The sequence below is a fragment of the Phascolarctos cinereus genome, unplaced genomic scaffold, assembly GCF_003287225.1.
Source record: "Phascolarctos cinereus isolate Bilbo 61053 unplaced genomic scaffold, phaCin_HiC Scaffold_1;HRSCAF=81, whole genome shotgun sequence".
NCBI lineage: Eukaryota > Metazoa > Chordata > Mammalia > Diprotodontia > Phascolarctidae > Phascolarctos > Phascolarctos cinereus.
In genome coordinates this window covers 264,524,387-264,546,811 of record NW_027555514.1, presented here as the reverse complement: position 1 = coordinate 264,546,811, position 22,425 = coordinate 264,524,387, and the positions used below count along the sequence as shown (strand labels likewise).

The following is a 22,425-nucleotide window of genomic DNA, read 5'->3' as shown; positions in this document are numbered from 1 at the left end:
TCACATGGGTCCAAAAATGCCAAATTAGATGCCATTTACCACTGGGCAATAGGGATGAGAAAGGATGTCTATCTGGAAACTGTGAAATTTTAGTACAACTACTGTTCTGTTTCTTATCTGGTACAGAAATTGAGTTGTATGGACCAATAAATAAATCAACTACAAAAACATTACAATAGATATCAGGGCATGAAAAGAAGAACTGTTCTGGAACCTGACGTTGGAAATCCAGGTAAATAAAATAAGAACAAGGCAGCAGGAAGTCTAAACTTCAGAAAGGACCAACACATTCTGGAGAATGTCATTGGCCTACCAACCCTAACTGGAAAGAGTTAGGAAAAAGCCCCAAATCAAGTAAACTCTCCCCAAGGAGTGCTGGGGTGGAAGTTGTGAACCAGCTCAAGCTTCTGGAACCTATACCCAAAAGTCATCAAACTCTACTCCTATCCTCTGCCTCAAGTGATACAGAATCCAAGGGGACTGAGGACCCAAGGGAAGGAATACACATCTACCAGAACATTTCTAGAGCAGCACTCTGTTATACAAAAAACTGGAAACAAAACCAGTGACTCTCAGCTGGGGTGTGGCTGGATACTCTGTGGTATGTGAATGGGAGGGTATTCTATGGCCACCTAAGAAATGATTCCTATCACAGATTCAGAGAAATACATGAGGATTTGCAGAAAGTGAGAGTCAAGTGAGCAGGACCAGGAGAACAGTTTCTCCCCATGACCTCTGTCATCTTGTGAGGGGAACGACTATGAAAGACTCCAGACCTTGGCCAGAGCAGCGGCCAACCATGGTTCCCAGAGGCAGAAGCAGAGGAGCAATAGCTGAGGCCTGTATTCTCTGGGGTGGCCAAGGCGGTAATCTGTTTTGCCTGACTGATTTCTACTTAATGGAAGGCAGAGGTTACTGAGTGATAGACATGGGGGAAAAAAAAGCAACAATAAAACCTTTTTTAAGATGCACAGAAGGAAACAGTGCAGAAACACATTTTGTCACTACCCTGTTAAATTTAGCGTCCTAAAAAAACCCAAACAGTACATAAAGGAAGCTCAACGTTTCTTACAAAATTCAACTTCCTGTTCTTTGGAAACTAAACGTTTCTGTTTCCTGATGATCAAGTTCACAATAAACTCTCCCACAGCTGGATCTATCATCTTACTGACTGACGAGTTCCTTCAGATGGTGCAGTTCAAAACCCAACCTGCACATCCCTCCCATACAGCCCTCCAAAAAGTTATCACGAAGGACTCAACCAACATGTTGGAAACTTTCCTCCGTTTGCCATGACGACTACGACGAGGCTTTCTCCCTGTCAACATTCATTCTTCTCACGTGGCCAGCCCATATTCTCTTCCAATCCTACAATCCCTTGAAGATGTTCTTTGCTCCTGGTCGGTCTTTGGAATTCCTCATTGGCTTATCTGTTGCAGCCTGTTCCCTTTCACCATCCTCTCCACATGACACTCATTTGTAGTTTATCTGAGGCAGTGGTATCTCACTGCCACCTCATAGAATCATCATGTTGGAACTGAGAAGATGGGCCTTTGCTGTCAACCGTAAGCTTGGGGTTAGTAAAAGCTTTGCAATTTTCCCTGGAGTAATCCAACCCATTTCCCTCTCTGCAGTTCTGGACCCAGCTCGCTGACCAGCTGCACTGCCTGTCCCAGATACATAAACACTGATGGACAGACTCGATGGGGTAGCCATCCAAGTGCATACTGAAATCTGAATAGACATTTGTTAACTACTTGGGTCTTCTCTGTGAATAACCACGTCAGTCTTCTCTGGGGCTATGACAGTGTATGCTCTGTTGCCATCGCTTAGCTTTCAATGGTCATTTCCATGCTATGATGAGGCAGGCATCGGAGTAGCACTCATGAAAATTGAAAGGGAAAAAAAAAGTCATCAAATCACATAATGAATTAAAAAAAAAATAGAGCGAGATTCCCAAAATAAACTCTTTCCCTGAATCAAAAACACCTAAAACAAAAACAAAGCCTACCTTTCCCACCAAGCTCCAGGTGGCTGGCAGTCTGATTCTCTATCTGACTGATCACTCAAGTTCCTTTAAACTTAACCCCCCTTTAGACAGATTTGCAATTAAAAACAGTGAGAACAAAAGGGATGTGAGATCTTCCTGGCCGCCCTTAGTCTATTCTAATAGAAACAACTTACTTCTCCCCCCACCACGCCAAATTTACCAGGGCAGGTAAATGAGATGGACTAGAGCCACGGGGTACTCCTGGCAACTAGGTTCCCGTTTTCTGAAGCTGCACCTTATCTGGGATTTATATTTAATTTTATAACAACTTGGTTCTAGGTAAAATGGAGATCACATTTGCAAAGTAGTTGTAAGGAAAGCCACAGTTTACAAAACACAGAAATCGTTCACACTGCCTATGAAAAGATATAAACTAGAAACTTTGTTGGGGGATTCCGATCTTCCAGTGACGAGTGACAATATACCTGAAAAAGGGAAGTTCTGGAAGGGGACAGCTCATGAAAGTCATGAAATTGGTATCTAGTAGATGCTTAATAAACGTTCACCGATTGGTTGAAATTCTATCGTCGATCTTGCCCATATCGCCCACCAGCTCGATAACGTCTAGTGGCCTCTGTTGCTTTGAGGATCAAACACAAATAAATGCCTCATTATTTAACACGCTCCATAGCCTGGCTCAAACCTAACTTTCTGCATCATTACGCGTTGCCCACTTTTGTACTTTTTGTTCGATCCAGCCAAACTGGCTGGTCCTGCTGTTTTACACGAGGTGCTCGATCTCCTTTGTACGCATCTTTGCTCAGGCTGCCCTCCATGCCTGGAATGGAGCCCCTCCTCACCAGCCTCTCCTAGCACCCCACTCTGGCAACGCCTCTCCAACAAATTTCTTCTTTTTTATTTTGCCCATATGTCTATGGGTCTCTGCTGCCTCCATCACTGAAATGTAAGCTCCAGGAGAGTAGGAACAGTTTCTTTTTTGTCTCTGTAACCCCGGCACACAGCACAGTGACTGGTACACACAAGGCTCCTGCAGAACATCTTGGAGCTAAGGTGCAGTAAACTGTGACCCTGCCCACCGAATCTTCTCCTCCAGCAGCAGCAGGAACGGATTCCTGAGGGAGAAGCAACCTTGCTCACTTGCTCAAAGCAGGCAGAAGACAGTTCATGGTCTTTTCTCCTTAGAGATTGACAGACCTCTGTCTAGTGCCTGCCCCAAAGGTCCAACACTGTGTTCTAAGGGAGAGGGGAGTAATTACAGCCATCCAGCTGGGGCTAACTCCCTCACCTTCAGCGGTTCATCCATCTCACTTTTCAGAAGCCGACAGCCCAAATGCCTCCTCTGATACCACAAAGTTGAAAGACATCAAATAACAGATGACAGCTTTATTTAAAAAATTTAGTTTAAACCCTAAATTGTGGCTAATCACAAAACAGGTGTCCAGTCCTCTACCTTACAGTTGTCACTCTGTCCTGATCACCTGCCAATTTTACACAATTAGGCCATTACTAGCAGAAGGCATGGCTACCATTTTCAACTTATACCACTTATTTCTCCTCTCATAAAGGACAAGATTATCACAGACCACAAGCTTTCTAAAGACAAGGACAAATATGTTATCTCTGCATTTGAATACAGCAAGCTACACTTGCAGACTGCATTAAATATTTAACAAATGAGTGAAGTGCTAGACTTCAAGAGCACCATTATTTGGGAAGGAGAAATGATCCCAAGTACAATCTACCACAAAGTGCATAAAAATGGATTGTCCGACTCATGACTCACTTCTCTCTGGATCATTTCAGTGCTCAGCACCCCCACTACATGCCGATGTGAAGAGAGAAATCAGTTAGGAAGAGTTAAAATGTAGTAACTATCAGAGAATTTCAAAGTTTAGCTCTTCCCCATTATGGTTAACTGGGAAATGGCAATATTTTTAAAGTACTGATATTATGAAGAACGATTCTGACCTGTTTTTAAAAAGGGTAGATCACTCTGGCAAGCAAATTCCAAAAGCCATTTTTCTTAGTATCACTCAGTCATCCACTTTAAAAAATGTCCCCAACACAATTATCTTATCTTGCATGAAATTCCACCTCAGATATATAGTATATATCTAAATATATACATATATATTTAGACAATAAGAGAGCCTCACATACTGATTAGACCCAACCTTGGAGTTAAGGCCTAGGTGACCCTGGGCAAAAGTCATGTAACTCTTCTATGTCCCCAGCAAACTGTCTAAGGCTCCAGGTTGCAGAGAAAGTGCTAATCTGCAGCTGTGGAAGGACTTTCCTCCTCTAGAGTTCCCTGTGCCAATGAAAGCATAGGTGCCATCTGAAATAAAACACACTACTCACCCATCTTGTGTTGAGGGGTACTCGCATTCTTGGCCTTTTGGAAACACACCACTGGGATACAGGTCACATATGGGAACTGAGGGTGGGTCTGTCTGTACCTTCGCTGTGGAAGACAAATGAAGCATTACAGTTTATATCAACACAAGACTCTATCTCCTCATCGGGACCTACCTGGGCCCTTCGTGCACCCTTTGGATCTCACTACACGGCAGCTTAGCTAGAGAGGAGAAAGGGATGGTTAGCCACGGGAATCATCTTCATCCTACCTCAGGTGAGAAACAGAAAGAGCACAGAGCCTGCCTGGAAAGAAGACCAACAGACCTTAAGCACAGAATGACGTGTTCAACAGTGTCTATTTGCCTTTGGAGAAAAGCGCGTTTCACCCAAGAAGTCAACATAAATTTCATGTTCAGTGACCTTAAGTGCCTAACTTTATCCTAAACAATTACGCTAAAATCCAGATTCACAGAAAATGAAATGCAGGGTGATGATTCACTTTACAAAGAAGATTCTTTCAGGCCAGCGAGGCAGAGCAGTGGATAGAAGTCAGGAGGACCCAAGTTCAAATCTGGCCTCGGACCATTCACTTGATACTTACCAGCTGAGTGACCCTGGGCAAGTCACTTAAGATTCTTTCTATACAATGTGTTTAAAGTGTAACTTGATTTACATTTTTGCAAGAAAGCATACAGACTACGTCAAGTATGTATATTGCATGGAGATAATTCTCTAGCTCTTCTAACGCTGTATTCTCAGTCAGGAGACTTGGGTTTGATTGCAGCCTCTAACCCTTATTAAAGTGTCTGCATTCTCAATCTCTCAGAATGGAAATGACAGCTGTGAATCAAACAAAGAAGTTCTCAATGAACATCACACAGGATCACATCCTGCACCTTCTGAACTCTGCAACATTGCAACACATGTAAGATTTTATCAGTATTCCCTAAAGGCCGGTCAAGAGAGAATCCGGCTCATCTCACTACTTACAAAAGTGATCTGATGGATGTGAAAGCAGAATCAAAACGAGCAACAAGAAAATGAGAGAAAGGAATGCAACAGGAATAAAGCAAAAATGTAAATGCATAATATATTATATAACATAGATTATTATGTATTATAATATATAAATAAAATATAAAACAAAATCAAAACCAGCAACAAGAAAATGAGAGAAAGGAACGCAACAGGAATAAAGCAAAAATGTAAATGCATAATGTATTATATAACATAGATTATTATATATTATAATTATAATATATAAATAAAATATAAAACAAAATCAAAACCAGCAACAAGAAAACGAGAGAAAGGAATGCAACAGGAATAAAGTAAAAATATAAAACACTTTGGCATTACTAAAGCAAAATCAAACTGTCACTTTTTAAAAGGCTTATTAAGTGAACAAGCAAATCCAATCCGTCTGGGCATTCCTTCTATTGGTCCATATTGTGAACCATCTTGTTTAGATCCTTCCAGCTGATCCTACAGAGGACCTACCTGATAAACCAGAAGGGAGGTGCTCCTCTCCAGTTATCCTAGACTGAGAGATGCCCACGAAGCCTGGGAGCTGGTTTTTGCAGTGGAGGACTGCAACATGACTGGCCCAACTTCTTTCCCAATTACTTCCTCAACAATATCCCTTAGGATACTTCTCTTGGGTAAGATATCATTGAAAACATGCAACAGCTTATTTGTGCCCACCATGCAAATTCTCCAATGCCCTTTAGATAGTCTGCAACGCATTTACCAGAATGTGTATGTTGAAAAGATGATTCTTTGAACATGTTTGTTTAAAATCACTATGTAATTTCTCAAACAAAATCCAAGTCTTCCTGACAAGATGGGCTACCTGAATGGGAATCAGATCACCCAGCAAAACACACATAACTCCTGCAAAACTCTTTAGTTCACACTAGATCAAATAATGATCAATAAATATGAGAAACTACAGTTAACTTCTTCCACCTTGTAACTGCACAAGACATCAGCCAGAAGCCTACAGGCAACAGAAAGGGGCTCATACGCAAAAGGAATCTGCCCCCAGTCAGCAAAGCCAATGCCACCATCTCCCAGGGCAACACCAGCCTGAAAGGCTGTGTCGAGCAGCCAGCTACAGTTTTCCCTGACAATGTTTCAAGGTTTGGATCTTAGAAGTCCCAAGGAGAGACAAGGCAACACAGCCCACAGCATTCAGAAGGGGACAGTCGAGGCCTGAGATGGGCCCAGAAGATGCACTCAGAAATGAACTTTCAGTATCCAGGGGGGGCCTAACCCTGGAAGGTATGATGCATGTCACCTACCTCCTGACAAAGGTGATGGACATAAAGCACAGAAAGGGAGATGGATTTTTTGACATGGTCACTATGTGGATGTGTTGTTTGCTATGTTTGTTAGAAAGGGTCTTTCTTTCTCTTGTTTTTTCACCAGGGGTGAGAGGAAGAGGAAATAGGGATGGCCCCTTTAAAAAAAGGAGGACCATTGTAACATCATTTTTAAAAATACACAGAAAAGAACGGAAGTAGGAATCACAGACAGGACAATTTTGAAAGTGATGTGTAGAATTATGTATTTAATGTACTTGTACAAATAAAAATCTCTACACTGTCCCCCATTCAATTCTAGGCCCAACTCACTGTCCATCTGCAGTACCTGTAACAAATAAACACTGAGGGACTAATTCAAGGGACTGACAGTCCATTCCATGTCACAATATGGTTAACAGTCAATTTTCATACATTTATTTTTTCTGCATGGCCCGTAAAATCAGTCTCTTGAATAAGCCTTGAGAAGGGCCTGCCATTTTCTCAGGCTTTATTGCTTGATAAAAATCAACTCAGTATCATTCATAAACACTGTCTTCTCAACATCTACAGAGAATCCTTTCATGTGGAACTTGTGCAAGACATTGTCCTCAACAGCCGCCAATACCTTCAGCAAGCATCTATCTCCCTCATTTTATGCCTCACTTGCCATGAATAATGTGAGAGTCTTTTGGCCTCCTCCTTACGAGACTCTTTTATATCAGTTAGATTTCTGCAAGAAAGAGTGATAACTGAGGTCAATAGCTTTTGTCATTTCCCACTCTGAGGCAACAACAGCTGATCTGAATTAGACTGAGGCTACTGCAGTTGTTTACAGCTCCTTCTCATCTTCAATCTTTCTTCTCATTCAAGGCTGACTGAGGCAATTTGCTCTAACTGGCTAATAGTCTGACATCGATATTGCTAACTGATATTATTTACCCACCAGTAACACTTGCTTCACGTGACAGTTTCATATTCTGTGCTATTCAGTACTGCAATGTCCAAAATCTTCCACCTGTCTTCTGGAAATAAGTATTTACAATCTACAGGGACATGGTCTCTGAATCTACTACAAGCTTTTTGCTTCTTTCTCTCAGACCTGGCCAGGCACCAAGCATTTCAGCATTTTTTGCTATCATCGCCAGGCCCACTTTCACACTGAAGTCATAAAGTACCATAGTATAGATGGCTTAGTTTAGACAGTCTCACCCATTTCTCCATAGAATTTCTCAAACTCCTCATTCTCAGTACTGTGCAGCTTCCATGCCATCAACCATCTCTGTGCTTCTTCAAGGTGAACCATTAAGCTGTCCTTCCATCTGGCTGCTAAATCCTTTTGTCTCCTGGTTTTCTTCAATGTTAAGTGCATCAATGTTGAGGTGGTTCAGTACTTCCAAGAGTCTATTCATTCCTTGGTCCGTGGTCCAAGACCTCATATTTCAAGTACCAACCCTTAAGTCAAGGCTTACAAATTATCTAAAAAACAGCGACTCTTTGCACCCTCTGTGCTTCCCTTTCCACTACCATTTCTTTACCCTCTGCTCTTTGCTCCAGTGGTCCCTCAGAATCTGGCTTTGGTGCCTGTAGGGTAAGCACAATGCTCTCTCAAAAGTGCTCTGACAAGAGGACAGCATATCGGGGTTCCTACCCTCTTTCCAGACACTGTTTCTATTCAGATGGCAGTCATATAATGGCACCCATGTCAAACTCTTAGCTTACATATTGCTTGGGAACAGTGTAAGTCGTGCAGTGGAAAAAAGCAATAGATTTGAAGTCAGAAGAGCTGGTTTAAAACCCAGCTCTTCAACTGATGTCTTTAGGTGACCTTAAACAGTAACATGACCTCTCTGAATCTCAGTTACGTCATCTTCTGTAAATTAAGAGCAGAAGGAAGATACTGGACTAGATCAGGGGTTCTTAACCTATAGACTTCAAACTTGATCGTTTTAAAAATATTTTTTTTAATAATTTTTATAACTATTTCAATATAATTGGTTTCTTTTGCATTTTTTTCCCCCAGGTACTTTACTTCATGCATTTAACAACAGGATTCTGAGAAGGGCTTCACCAGATACTGCCAACAGGGGCCATGACACATACCAAAAAAAGTTAAGAATCCCATGTACTGAGTGATCTCTAAAGTCCCTTCCAGTTCTAAATCCTATTTATGATCCTAAAATTCCCTGGCTCTTTTGTCCAAGAACTATTATTAAGAAAGGATTCCATCATGGTATGCATGTGGAGAATAAGTTGCCCCATCCCTCAAATTTTTAGAAATCTTTCTGCCACCAGACACTGTTATCCGATGTATTAACTATCCCCTCTCGGCAGCTCATCTAAAAATCTGACAAAGAAGTTTTCTATATATTCCTCCAAATACTTGAATAAGAATTAGACTCATATCTTTAGAATGACTGACCTTAATTCTGATGAGGAAAAAGACAAATTATTCAAATACTTCCCTCAAAGTCACATAGCTAATTAATCCCACTGGTCTCCAGACTTATAGTCCTGTGTTCTTTACCCTATGCTAACAGTCTTTAAAGTAGGGCACATATATCTTAGGATACAAAACAATCCACTGTGGTGCAGGAAGAACTCCTGTATGTACTTTTTAACCCTAGAACTTTACTAGTATCTAGTACACAGGTTGATAGTGACACTCTCATTTTGTCTGAAAGTCACATGTAACTCACACAGCATCCTGAGGCAAGAGAGGGAGTTCTGCAACATGAAGGGGTAAAGATGGCACCCTCATTCCTTCACTTTCAGCACATTTCACTGTATTAAAGCTTATGTGAATCTGTTTTAAGTAGGTTTAGAGATTTTATTAGCTAGTTTTAACCAAGCTAGCATTCACAACACGAAAAAGTGCCTTAAAAGGAGTCCTGTACAGACTTTGGACTGCAGATAAACCATTAATCACATAAACAGAAGAGAGCAAAAAAATGACAGAAGTTACACCTTCTGCTGCTCCTCCCGCCACACTACAAAGTAAAAGTAATAACTAATGCCACTGATAAGCAGTGTGACCTGGAGTTAATCAAATCTGACAAGAAGCATTCTCCCCAAAACTTCAAAATTATCAAAAAAATTGTCTGAAATATGGCTTTATATCCAGTAGTAACAATGAACCTCACCCTAAGTGTAAACTGTGCCTTGGGAGATTAGCTCATGATATTATGAAGTCATCACAATTAGTAATAGCAAGATATCTTGAAAACTAAGCTTTCATTGCCAAAAATTATGGGTGTCACCTATAAAAAATCTCATATCCCTAACACTAAAAAAATTTAGAAATGGAATTTTCTAGTTTGTTTTAAAATCTCTCCAAAGACTTTAGAACCCATTTTAAAAAGGCATTACTTTTTGATTACTTTGAAAGAACAAATTACAGTAGTGAAGATGAAAATGTATTGATTACCCAAATTATCCAAAAACAAAAAACCCCACGTAAAACAAAACAAAAAACTCTAAACTATGAGCTAGACCTTCAAACAGTTATAACAGTTAATCAAAGATTACTGAAAAGAAGGAAGCAATTCAATCCCGTTCTTCTCACTAATATTAGTAATTTTAGTATAAATAATTTCAATGGAAGCAAAAGGGTTTTTTTAAACCAGTAAAAAATCATTTTTAAAATTACATTTCATGTTGCATACCCTTTAATTTCTATGTTTTATAACTTATTTATCAATACAATAGCAGTTGTATGTAATTTATAAATTCATATATATAGGAATGTGCTCAAATATTTTTTACAGATGGGAAAGGGGACACAAGAAAAAAACCCAACACTACTGTCCTACCTATACTACCCTGCTTCCTTAAAATCTTTTTTGCACCAAAAAGTCTATACTATCAAAAAAAAAATTACACCAACAAAATTGCTATCCAAAAGGATATGTTGTGGAATTATTAATTTTACTAAGTTTTACCCTAGGCAAAACTTAGCATTATTTCCTTAATACACATCAAGCCAGATGAACGGCCCAAATACTGCATTGGTACCTAGAGAATGTCCAAAGAAGGCCCCCAATGTCATGGGAAGGTCTTCACTAAAGGATTCTGGGAAGCTGAAGATGAGAATCACACACATCATGAGAAGGTCTGTGATCTGTAAGATGCAGGAGGGGAAGTTATGTCCGCCACTAAATTACTGACGTGTCCTACACCAGTCCAAACTCGCACACTATCAGTGAACTGCTTAAGTTTTATCAAATAAAATCCAGTTTAGAAACTCACGTCCTTTCTTCTTTTTCTTCTTTTTCTTTTTCTTTCCTGCTGCTCCATCTCCATCACCATCTCCATCTAAGGGAAAAAGGATTACAAATGTAAATCACAAAGTAAAGGGAATAACGATTAAATCATGATAAGGCACACAAGACCTAGTGTTTGTAAATGAATCACAGCAAACACATTTGTACCCAAATGTGGTTCATACAACTGTTACTGGACTTCATTTTACAGGAATTTGATAACTCAGTTATTAAGAGATATCTACAGAACAAAACAATTAACAAAAGAAGTCAGTGAAAAGTCATTTACATTTGGGGACGGGTCTTCTCACTCCCCTTCGGGGGCACTTGCCAGGAAGGACACAGTAGCTGCATGTAAAGTGAGGAAAAATATCTGATGTTGCTTATCATACTTCAATATCAAGAACAAAAAAAAATCATATGATAATTCAAAAAACAAAGATTGGGAAGTTAAGTCAAGAATCAGATTTAGTATGTTAATGGTCAGAAAAGTTCCATAAATCTTCAGAAATTAACCTAATGGATTTGGGATTCAAACTAACGGCAAACGATTAATTGTGTCTCATCTCAGTTCTACTAGACTTCTCTTTGGTAAATTACCCTTTTTAATAACCAGTTCTGTATCACCAAGTTAAAGCTGAGATAACAAACACATGGCCCGCTTGGTCACCAGCATGTGGCTCAAAAACCTTCCAACTGAGAAGATCCCAGCTGAGTTTGAATTCTGCTGCCAGATCCTTAAAAAACTCCAAGTTATCCATATGCTATGCTACCATGAGTCTTTGAAGGAGTTTGCTGAAAAGAATGGCTATTAATAGCCATCAAAAAAATAACATGAATATTACACATATTACCCACAGGGCCTCTGAACTACTTTCAATAGTGAAAAAATACTGTATCAGGTTAGGGTCAATCAATCAATAAAGATTTATTGATTGCCTACTATGTGCCTGGCACTGTGCTAAGTGCTAGGCATACCAGAAAGAGGGAAAAAACAGTCCCTGCCCTCAAGGAGTTCACAATGTAATGGGGGAGGAGACAACAAGCTAGAAACAGGATAAATGGGAAATAATAGAGGGAGGTCACTGGAATTAAGACGGATTAGGTAAGGCTTCCTGTAGAAGGCAGGATTTTAGTTGGGTCTTAAGGAAGCCAAGGAGGTCAGTAGTGGGAGTAGAGGAGGGACAGCATTCTGGACATCGGGGACAGCCAGAGAGAATGCCTGGAGTCCAGAGATGGAGTGTCTTGGTTGTGGAATGGCCAGGAGGCCAGTGTCACTGGTTCAGGGAGTACATGACAGGAAGTCAGGTGCAACAAGACTAGAGAAGTGGAAAGGGAGAAGGAAGGGGAGCACTGGGTTACGAAGGGCTTTGAATGCCAAACAGAGCATTCATATTTGATCCTAGAGGGGCTAAAGAGCTATTAGGGTTATCCAGCAGAGGAGGGCGACAGGATGGGACTTTAGCAAGACCACTTGAATGGATGAGTAGGGAGAGCCTGGAGGCAAGGAGTGTCAGAGGACAAGCGGTTATATTTGAGAATGGGTGGAGTGGGATGGTAAAAGATCGTGAAGAGTCCAGGATCACCCCTAGGTTGTGAGTCTGAAGGACTGAAGGATGATGTTGTCCCTTACAGTAGTAAGGAAGGTTTAGGGGTAGAGATGCTGGAGATGCAAGACTGGCAGTGAGCAGCAAGCGTGGGGCAAGTTAGGGAGTTTTGAGAACTATCAGCACATAGATGGTAATGAAGCTCATGGGAGCTGATGAGATCACCAAGTGAAGAAGTATGGAGCGAGGAGAGAAGAGGGCCCCAAGATAGAATCCTGCTGATGCCTACCATTAGAGGCAGTATCTGGATGAAGATCCAACAAAGGAGACCAAGCAGGAGCAGACAGGTAGGCAGACAAGAGCTAGGAGAGAGTGAGCACCCAAAAACATCGAGAGAGACTATCAAAGAGGGTCAAGTGATAAACTACGTCCAAGGCTGGAGAATGAGGACAGAGTAAAGGCCCTTGGATTTGGCAATCAGGAGGTCATTAGTAACTGGGGAGAGAGCAGTTTTGGTGGAAAGATAAGGTCAGAAGCCAGCTTGTAAGGGGTTAAGAAGAGAGTGAGAGGGAAAAAAAATGGAGGTCCCTATTGTAGATGGCCTTTTCAAGGGCAGAGGAGATAACAGGATCCAGCAGGAGAGGTGGTAGTACAAGAATCAAGTTAAGGGTTGGTTTTTTTCCCCCACAATGGGGGAGACACGGGCACCTTTGGAGGTAGAAGGGATTATTAAATCAGTAAACAGAGGGGGACACTCTGCTGGGGGAGATGGGAGGGGATGAGATCACTTGAACAGGCAGCCTTGGTAAGGAGTAAAGCTACTTCATCACGTGAAGGTGACAGTGCCAGGAGGAGATGAAGAGGGGAGAAGAGGGCGCTCATGGTGAATGGCTTCAATTTTTCTGTGTGAAATATGAGGTAAGGTTCTCATCTGGGAGGGTGGGAGGAGGAGGAGCCACAGAAAGGTTTGGGAAGGGATGGGGTTTGGAAGAGTTGCTGTAGAGATTGCAGGTACAATAGGATTGCCTAGGAGCAGTGAAGTTGTGTTACATAAATCAGAAGTGCAGCAGTGAGCAGTTATATGATTTTGTTCCCCTTCATTCAGCAGCACATCTGTAGGCTCAAAGGTGATGAAATGGTCGGAGCGATCCAAGGCTGAAGGCTATGAAGTCAGTTCAGTTCTGGTTAAAGTAAAGGTGACTGACCTGGAGTCTGCGACTGGGTGGCCTCCACACTGCTGCTGGCCCAGTAACTCAGAAAAGACAGATAAAGCAGCAGCTCTGGTCAGCTCACGCTAAGGATTCTTCACTCATAAATGCCCCATAGAGTATTACCAAAAGCAAAAGTGACCCTTTTCTGCCCTTTGCCCCTTGCCCTAACCCACTCCTAAGGTTTCCTTTTGGTCATTTTTTTTCCCCTTTAGGAAAAAGTCTTTAATGCAATATGCCTCCTTGAACTAACATAAGGGCCTACAATTCATTTTAACCTCCAGACAAACAAAAATGTTAATTAAAGTGAGAAAACTGTTCCTTACCATGTGCCATTCCCTAAAGATGGCAGTGGTTTCTAGGGGCTTTTTATGGAAGAGTATGGGAATCACCATCTGATGGTTATACTATGGTGCTCTCAGGTTTACAGGGCTCTTCACATTCACTATCTCATTCTGTCCTGACAACACCGGGGGGGGGGGGGGGGGGGCCCTCAGCCAGGACAATCATCTCTGTTTTATTGATAAGGAAACTGAGTTCAGAAAAACTAAGTGGTTTGTCCCACAACCAAAGGTAGAATTTGAACCAAATTCTCTCCTAATTCCAAATCCACTGTGCAATCAACGGCAAAAGGCTACAGTCTAGGGAAGGATACAGCCACAGTGCATCACCCCTTGATCTATTTAATAGGTAATTTCCCATCACATAATGACTTGTGAAACAGGTAGAGGAGGGAGTGTCCTCACATCACTGATAAGGAAACGGAGGGTCAGAGAAGTTCAGGCACACAAAGTCAGACTAGTACATGTCAGATACAAGATTCAATCCTAGGTCTTCCTTACTAAATCCAGCACTCTTCCTTCCACTATACCAAACTATACAAGCTATAAAAAATTAATGTATTTCCTTTTAAAAAGTCATCTGTGTCAGAGTCCATCAGGCTCTAAAAACAACCAGGAACCAAACAGTTTGGTAAAAATAAATCGACTGTATGCTGGGCATCAGGGGACTCTGAGTGGGGAGGAAGGAGACTTTAAGAAAGGATCTTCTATTAAGGGCAAAGAAGCCTCAGGCAATGAGAAATGTTCCAGAAAGAGCTATCAAAGAAGTATGATTTTTGAAGTGGGGGGAAGAGAAGGAAATATGAATTGCTACAAATCTGGAAAAGCTAATCCAATCATTCCTTTATTAAGTTGCAAACACACAAAAGATTTTTCCTACTTGAGTAAAAAATGTTACTCAGCCAGAAAGTTTTGTTTTGTTTTATAATATCTTGCCTTGAAGCACCAAAGCTTCAGTGAAAATAAGAAAAGAACGAACTACAAGGCTTTCTACTTAAGGGAAAGCTCAGTTAGACTGAAAAGTGAGTAAGAACAATTTATTTTGCTTTTAAGGCATCTGTGAGACCAGTGATAGTTGAAGCAACTCCTTCCAAGGCTCAGAGAGCGCAGGGTCATATCCCCAAGGTATGTCTAAGGCACATTTAGAATTGGAATTTAGCTCTTTCCAACCTGAAGGCCACGAAGACCCTCAAGAGTATTTAAGATCCATAAGAAGCAACACAAATTATACCTAAGTTTTTGGATCTGGATTTATTAAAATTTTATTCTAAAAAAATAATTCTTCCAAATATGCCAATGTTAGCAATATAGTATTTATGCTTATTTTAACAGAGAAGTAGCATGGGATAGTAGATAGAGTACTTAGATAGGACTAAGTTTGAACACCAACAAATTATTTACTGGCAACCCCCCAGGACTTCTTAGTAAATAAGTACACTGATAAAATCACAGAGCTGTCATTTATTTTCATATTTTAATAGAGTAGTAGACATATGGGGGCCATGCCCAGAAGCCACCCCTCCCCTTTTTTGGTAAGGCAATTGGGGTTAAGTGACTTGCCCAGAGTCACACAGCTAGTGAGTGTTATGTGTCTGAAGCCAGATATGAACTCAGTTCTTCCTGACTCCAGGGCTGGTGCTCTATCCACTGCACCACTTAGCTGCCCCTGAAGCCCTTTATTTTTAACACCAACATTCTTCTGATATTCTGTAGGTGCAAGTCTCCATCTTTTCTCCATCCTGTGTACACTAGGTGCTTCCACTTTTGTTCCACATTGTTATCTGGCTTCTGAAATGATCATTCAACTGAAATTTCCCTCTCCAAAATTACCAACGATCTCTTCAAAGCCCAATCTAATTTTCAATCCTCACCTTTCTTGACTTCAGTGGACCATGTGACCCTGGTAATTCCCTCCTCCTGGACACATTCACTTAAACCAATCAGGGTCTTTTGGACACTGCACTCTCGGCTCTTGTCCTACCTATCTGGGGGCTCTTTCCCAGTCCCCTTTTCTGGATCTCTATCCATGTCATGCTCACTTTTATCTACCTTATATGGGATAGCTCCCAAGTATCTCTCCTGGACCTTCTCTATTTATACTTGGGGGGCTCATCAGCTCTCAGGGATTCAAAGATCATCTCTATGTAAATGATTCTCAGCTCTATAGAGCCATGTCCTGGTCTCTTTCCAAAGGTCCAATACCACAACCTCAAGTACCTATCAGATATTTAAAATGAAGGCCCATAAGCAACATAACAGGTCCAAAACAGATCTCACTATCTTTCCCCAAAACCTACTCCTTATTTCCCAAACTTCCTTATTATTATCAAAGGCACCACCATCCGGCCTTCCAGTAACCTAGGTTCATACCTTTGGGATCACAGGTGGGAAAGTGGATAGAGCTCCAGACCTGCAGTCAGGAAGACCCAAGTTCAAATCTGGCCTCAGACATTTAACAGCTGTGTGACCTTGGGCAAGTCACTTAACCTTTGTTTGCCTCAGTCTCCTCATCTGTAAAATGAGGATAATAATAGCACCTCACAGGGTTATAATGAAGATATAATGAAATAATAATTATAAAGCACAGTGCCTGGCACATAATGAGTTCTAAGTAAATGTTAGCTATTATTAGTTATCTTCAACTCTTCACATTAAACATCCAGTCAGCTACAAAGATATCCCTTTTATCTCGACAACATCTCTACTACATGCCCACACCTCTGCCCTTCTCTCCAGTCAAAGAGCCACCACTCCAATACAGGTCTTCATCACCTGAACTATTGAAATAATCCAGCTGCCTCTAGTTTCTCCTCACAATTCAGAGGTAGAATCAACAAGATGACACCAGATTGAATGTGGAAAGTGAGAGTGAATAAGGAGGTTGTGAGCACCTGTCACTGGCAAGATAATGGTGGTTTCCAAAGAAATAAGATAGGAAGTGGGGAGGGTTCTGGGGTAAAATGAGTTCAGTTTTGGACACGTTGGGTTTAAGATGTCTATGAGACATCCAGTTTCACATGTCCAACAGTCAGCTGGAGGTTGGGAGAGAGGTTAGGGCTGGATAAGTAGATCTAAGGACCATCAATGTAGAGATAATTGAATCCATGGAAACGGATGATTAGCAGCAAGCAAAACAGCGTAGAGAAAAACACAAGTCCTAGAACAGAGCCCTGGGGGATGCCAAAGCCTGAAATGTATGATGATTCAGCAAAGGAGAGTGAAGGGTGGTCAGACAGGAGAACCAGAACAGCGTCACGAAAAGTTAGGGAACAGAGTATCAAGGTGACGAGGGTGATCACCAATGTCAAAGGCTGAAGAGTTCAACAAGGGTAAAGATTGAAAAAAGACCATTAGATCCAGCGGTGAAGAGATCCGTGGTACCTTTGGAGAGCTCTGCTTCAGCTGAAGTGGAAGCCACACTGCAGAAGATTAAGAAGAGGTTAACAAGAAAATAAGTGGAAGCGCTGGCTGACCAAAGCCTTCTTCAATTTAGCCACAAAAGGGAAGGGAAAGACGGGAAGATATCTGGCAGGGAGGGACAAGACGTGGGCATATTTATAAGCAAGAGGGAAGCAGACAGGGAGAGGCTGAGGATAAGGAATAGATCAGGGATGACAGAGGGGCAGTCTGCTGAAGAAAATGGGATAGAACAGAGTCACTTGTGCACATAGAGCAGAGAGTTACCTCGGCAAAGAGAAGGGCCACTTCTTCGTGGCAGACAGTGGCAAAAGGTACCTGAGTGATGTGGGATGGGGAAGGGAGAAAAAGGAGCTCTCAGTGAATGGCCTCATTTTTTTCAATGAAATACGAGGCAAGATTCTCAGCTGAGAGTGTGGGGGAAGGGAGGAATCTATGGGAGATTTGAGGAGGGATAAGAAGGCCCAGAAAAGCCTCTGTGGTAAACGGGATAGTGAGTCAATTAGGGAAACGTAAAAGGACTGCCCTGTGAAGTGAGAGCTCAGTTGAGGTTATGCAATATAAATCTGTCATGGACCCAGAGAGCAGAATTCTGTCATTTTCTCCAGCTTCAGTCTGTAGCAAGTAAGAGTGAAAGCAGCAGATGGTGGGAGGAATCCAAGGCTGAGGTATGGAAGACAAGACTGGTGACAGGATAAGGGAGTGAGGGACTCCAGCGAATGGGACACTGCAGAGCTGAAGTGGTTCACCCAGGAGTCATGATGGCGAAGGGAGGTGAAGGAGGCTAGTGCAGGGGTGATGGCCTGGCTAAGTACTGAGGGGTCAAGGGACTGGAGGTCACAGTGAAGGTAAAGAAAGTTTTGCAAGGCAGAGTGAGAGGTGGAATGACGACAGACTGTGGTATTCCATTGCATTTCACACATTTCACTACACTTCATTTTGACCAGATACAGGAATTTTACTGAGCTTACTCCAAGGCAATTGGCTTTCTTTACTTCCAAGACCAAATGTAAACTCCAAGTTTAGCACTTAAAGATGTTTACATAGGGGACCCTTTTATCTCTACACAACCACACTCATCTCCTCTGTTCTGGAGCTGCTCCCTTCAGCTTCTTTCAAAAACCAGCTTAGGTGTCATCTTCTGCAGGAGGCCTTTGCTGCCGTCTCTCTTTGAAGGTCACCTTAGAGATACCTACTTCCATGTATCCTGTATATACTCACTTAGGTATGTGATTACTTCCTGTTCAAATGAAAGCTCCTTGAGGACAAAGGGTCTCCTTCACTTTCTTTGTATTCCTAGAGCTTAGCACACTGTCTAGAATATAATAAGCACTTAATAAATACTAAGTGATTGATAAGAATGGGGGGAAAAGATGGATTTATTAAGAAATGACAGTGCCGTAAAAAAAGATAAAAATGCTTTCAAAAAATGATTATACTACGGTTGTGGAATATTGCATAGATACTTTTCATGTGTAGTAAGTTGATGTATGACTTATAAAATATATGGTCGATGAAAGACCATAAACTCTGACAGTAGAAAACGACTGATAAAAGCAGTAACAGCTTGCACGTTCCCAACCCTTTCACATCCATTATCTTCTTGGATTCTCACAACAATCCTGTGAGGTAAATACTGATCACTGAATAATTAGTAAAATAATTAAATAAGAGACTATGTAAAATGGAGACATTTTCCAGAGAAGGAAACCCAGGCTCCAGGATTTTTATGAAATTCCACAGCAAGTGGCAAAGATGGAATTCACACCCGAGCCTCCTGTACTGCCAACAATTCTGGGCCATCGAAGGCCCTCTTTACAATCTGATGATTGAGTCTGACCTCTCAACCAAGGAGCTACAAGCCCAAAAAGGGCTTGTAAGACTGATAAAGCTAGAAGGAACCTTAGACACAATCTGTTTAAATCCCTTATTTTAATTATGGTAAGAGCTCACATTTATATAGAAGTTTAAAGTTTACAAAGCACCTTCATCAAAACAAAAGATAGTAAATCCAAGTATTATTGTCCCCATTGGTTAGACAGATTGATCATGAAGGTTAAGGAACTTGTCCAGTCACACAGCTGATGTTACTAGGACTCAAATGTCATAATTTTCAAAACCAGCACTGTAACAACATGAAATAATACCATATAATTATACAGTATTTTAGAAAAGCATTTTCTTCAAGACAATCCAGTGAGGCAGGCAGAATAAACACTATGATTATCATCTGGTTAGAGGTGGGTGTAAGTCAGAGTGGCACCCTAGGACAAAAAGGTACATCCAAGTCAGTGACCTGGTAGTAAAAGGTTTACATAGTTCTAACACAAGAAGGATACAGTAGCACTTGGCTCAGGCACACACAGCTCCCCCAACATTGGATGGGGAAGGGGTATGGGTGTGGGGGTGTGGGTGGGTGTCTCCCCGTAATAAACTCAAAGTACTTTTACATACACTGTTCTTAAAACATCCCCAATGCAGTGAAATTGGGCCAAGAGTGCTGAAATGTACTTTAGACCCAGTCAGCCCAGTGTTCTCTTCCCCGGGGAAGAATAGGGTTCCCGGCCATTCTTTGTATTGTCCCACAGCTCCATGAACAAAACAGGCATCCACACATCTGCTGAACAGTGTTCCACAAAGTCCTGCAGTAGCAAAGGATGGAGGCTTGGCAGGTAGCATCAATCACATGTGGTGATAGGTGATAGGTTTCAAGACATAGCATGGCCTGGAGACAATCTCTGCCTCCCAGAAGGAGGCTGCTGAGAACTGTCTAATCTCTTTTCCAAGATCACACTAACACTAGCTGCCAACTCTCAAGATTCCTAAAAAATCCTACAGCCAATGGAAAGCTGAGCTCTCGAGGGGCCCAGATCGGGGGTCACATGGTATTTTAAGACTCTATAAACAGAACTGCTCTTCCACCCTTTTACTTTTCCTAAATTATATGCAAATAAATCTAATGGAAAACAGCCCCACATCATTACGCTGTTAATATTCCACCTCAAATTAGCTGACTATAAAACAAAATAAAACTTTTCTTTTAATTAAGGAATCATTTATCTGAGTACACATTCAATATGTCCAATCTTGGTAAGGCAACAAACAGCAAAATTTATTTCAACATCTTATTTTTACCCACAATCATCCAGTTGAAATAAGTGAAATAAAAAGACCACTAAAATTGGTTGTTGGAAAACCTGTAAATATAGCTTTACACACGGGAGGAACAGGGACTGGACTAGTGATTTCCATAACACTGGGTGAAGGAAATCTCCCCACATATAGCCCTTGTTTACAACACAGGACTCTCAGAAAGTCGCCTAGAGCACTGAAAGACTAGATATCTTGGGGCAGCTAGGTGGCGCAGTGGATAGAGCACTGGCCTTGGAGTCAGGAGGACCCGAGTTCAAATTTCACAGACACATTACACTCACTAGCTGTGTAACCTTGGCCAAGTCACTTAACCCCGATTGCCTCACCAAAAAAAAAAAAAAAGAAGAAGAAGATGAACTATCTTGCCCAGGGTCGGAGAGTCACAGCAGGACCTGAACCCAGGTCTTCCTGGCTCGGCTTCTGTACCCACTACACCACACTTCCTAGACCAGGGGCCAGTCGCAAGAGCCCCAGTTTAAATCCTGGCTCTGCCACCTGATACCTGTGTGCCTCTGGCCAATCACACTGCTTTTCTGATTCTCCCTTAGCTCATCTACAAGATGAGAGGGCTGACCTAGGAGACCTTAAGGGTCCCTTCCAATTCTAAGGGCAAAGATCTCCTTGTGTTTGGTGGCAGCAGCAGCTAATAAATGGAAGAACTGGGATTCAAGGCCTTCTAGTCCTAGCTGAATGTTCTTTTCACTGTGTTACGATGCCTATCACAGACATCTAACATGGGTTATACAGATTTTGTAAAAGGTCTTTTGCATGGGATCACAAAAGGCTGTATGATGGGAAGATCTACTTTAAATTAGATTATTATTTGACATTTATATAGGATTCTCAAGTTTACAAAACACTTTATATATAGCAGCTCATTCAACAGTCAGTCATACAAAGTCTTCCCTAAGCCTCTCATCACTTTTCAACTAGTGAATTGAGACACTGGATGAAATTTTGATATTTCACCTCCCCCCCAACAATCACACCTACCTTCATCGTCATCCTCTTTTTCTTTATCCTCCAGGGCATGTTTTTCCAGCTGCTTGGCTACCTCATCCACTGAAGTCCCCGATTCTCCTTCCGTTTCCTGTTGTCCTGCCGGTTAAATAACGTTGCACAAATCAAGCCTCGATGATGATAGCCTAAAATCAAATGTTTAGTAGGCCCTCTGGAGAATGAATTTTCAAAAGGACCCTACTCTCAAGTTCAGAAAAACAAAACATTAGAAATACGGTGCAACTGTTGGGATTTTTTAATGTTGAAAATTAACATTATAACATTATACTTAAAAATAAAATCAATAAGCATTTATTGATTACTATACACCAAACACTGTGTTAAGGGCTGGGGATACAAAGACAAAACCCAAACAATTCCTGCCTTCAAGAAGCTTACATTCTCTAATGTAATATGCACAGTTACATTTCAGTACAAACCAATGCTTTGTAGGGAAGGCACTAGTAGTTGGGAATACAGGAAGAGGGGCCAGACAAGGCAAGATGGTCTGAAGAAGGAATTCCAAGAGGTGGAAGTAAAAAGGAAAAGTATTCCAAGAAAAGCAATAGCCAGTTCAGAGGCATGGCAGTGCCCATCCACAGCACATAAGCCTGTGCATGGCTGCACTTCAGAGCAGGCAGAGGAGATGATGAATACCAGAACTGCAGAGGCAAGAGGGGGTGAATTGTGAAGAGCTTCATGACAGAGAAGAGTTTGTATTTTACTCTAGAACAGTGAGTCAACAAAACGGTCAGACAAGTGTATCAGGAAAACTATTTTAGCAGCTGTGGAGAGGGGACAGATGGGAATGAAAGGGACGTGAGGC

The 22,425-nt window shown here is 41.5% G+C and overlaps 2 protein-coding genes across 3 annotated transcripts in view; one reads left to right on the top strand and one right to left on the bottom strand.

Moving 5' to 3' along the window:
- USP44 (ubiquitin specific peptidase 44) overlaps positions 1-10,919 on the top strand; it is a 67,594-nt gene extending 56,675 nt beyond the window's left edge. Inside the window, exon 7 of the transcript XR_013482927.1 lies at positions 8,696-10,919. The gene's annotated coding sequence lies outside the window, so the exon portion shown is untranslated. The remainder of the gene's footprint in view (positions 1-8,695) is intronic.
- METAP2 (methionyl aminopeptidase 2) overlaps positions 1-22,425 on the bottom strand; it is a 42,452-nt gene that overhangs the window by 9,476 nt on the left and 10,551 nt on the right. Inside the window, exons 2-4 of one of the 2 annotated variants that reach the window (XM_021006429.2) lie at positions 21,594-21,698; positions 10,921-10,986; positions 4,373-4,475 (exon numbers count right to left, since the gene is read on the bottom strand). In XM_021006429.2, coding sequence (XP_020862088.1) covers positions 4,373-4,475; positions 10,921-10,986; positions 21,594-21,698 — 274 coding nt within the window. The remainder of the gene's footprint in view (positions 1-4,372; positions 4,476-10,920; positions 10,987-21,593; positions 21,699-22,425) is intronic. The other variant, XM_021006430.2, reaches the window with a different exon arrangement.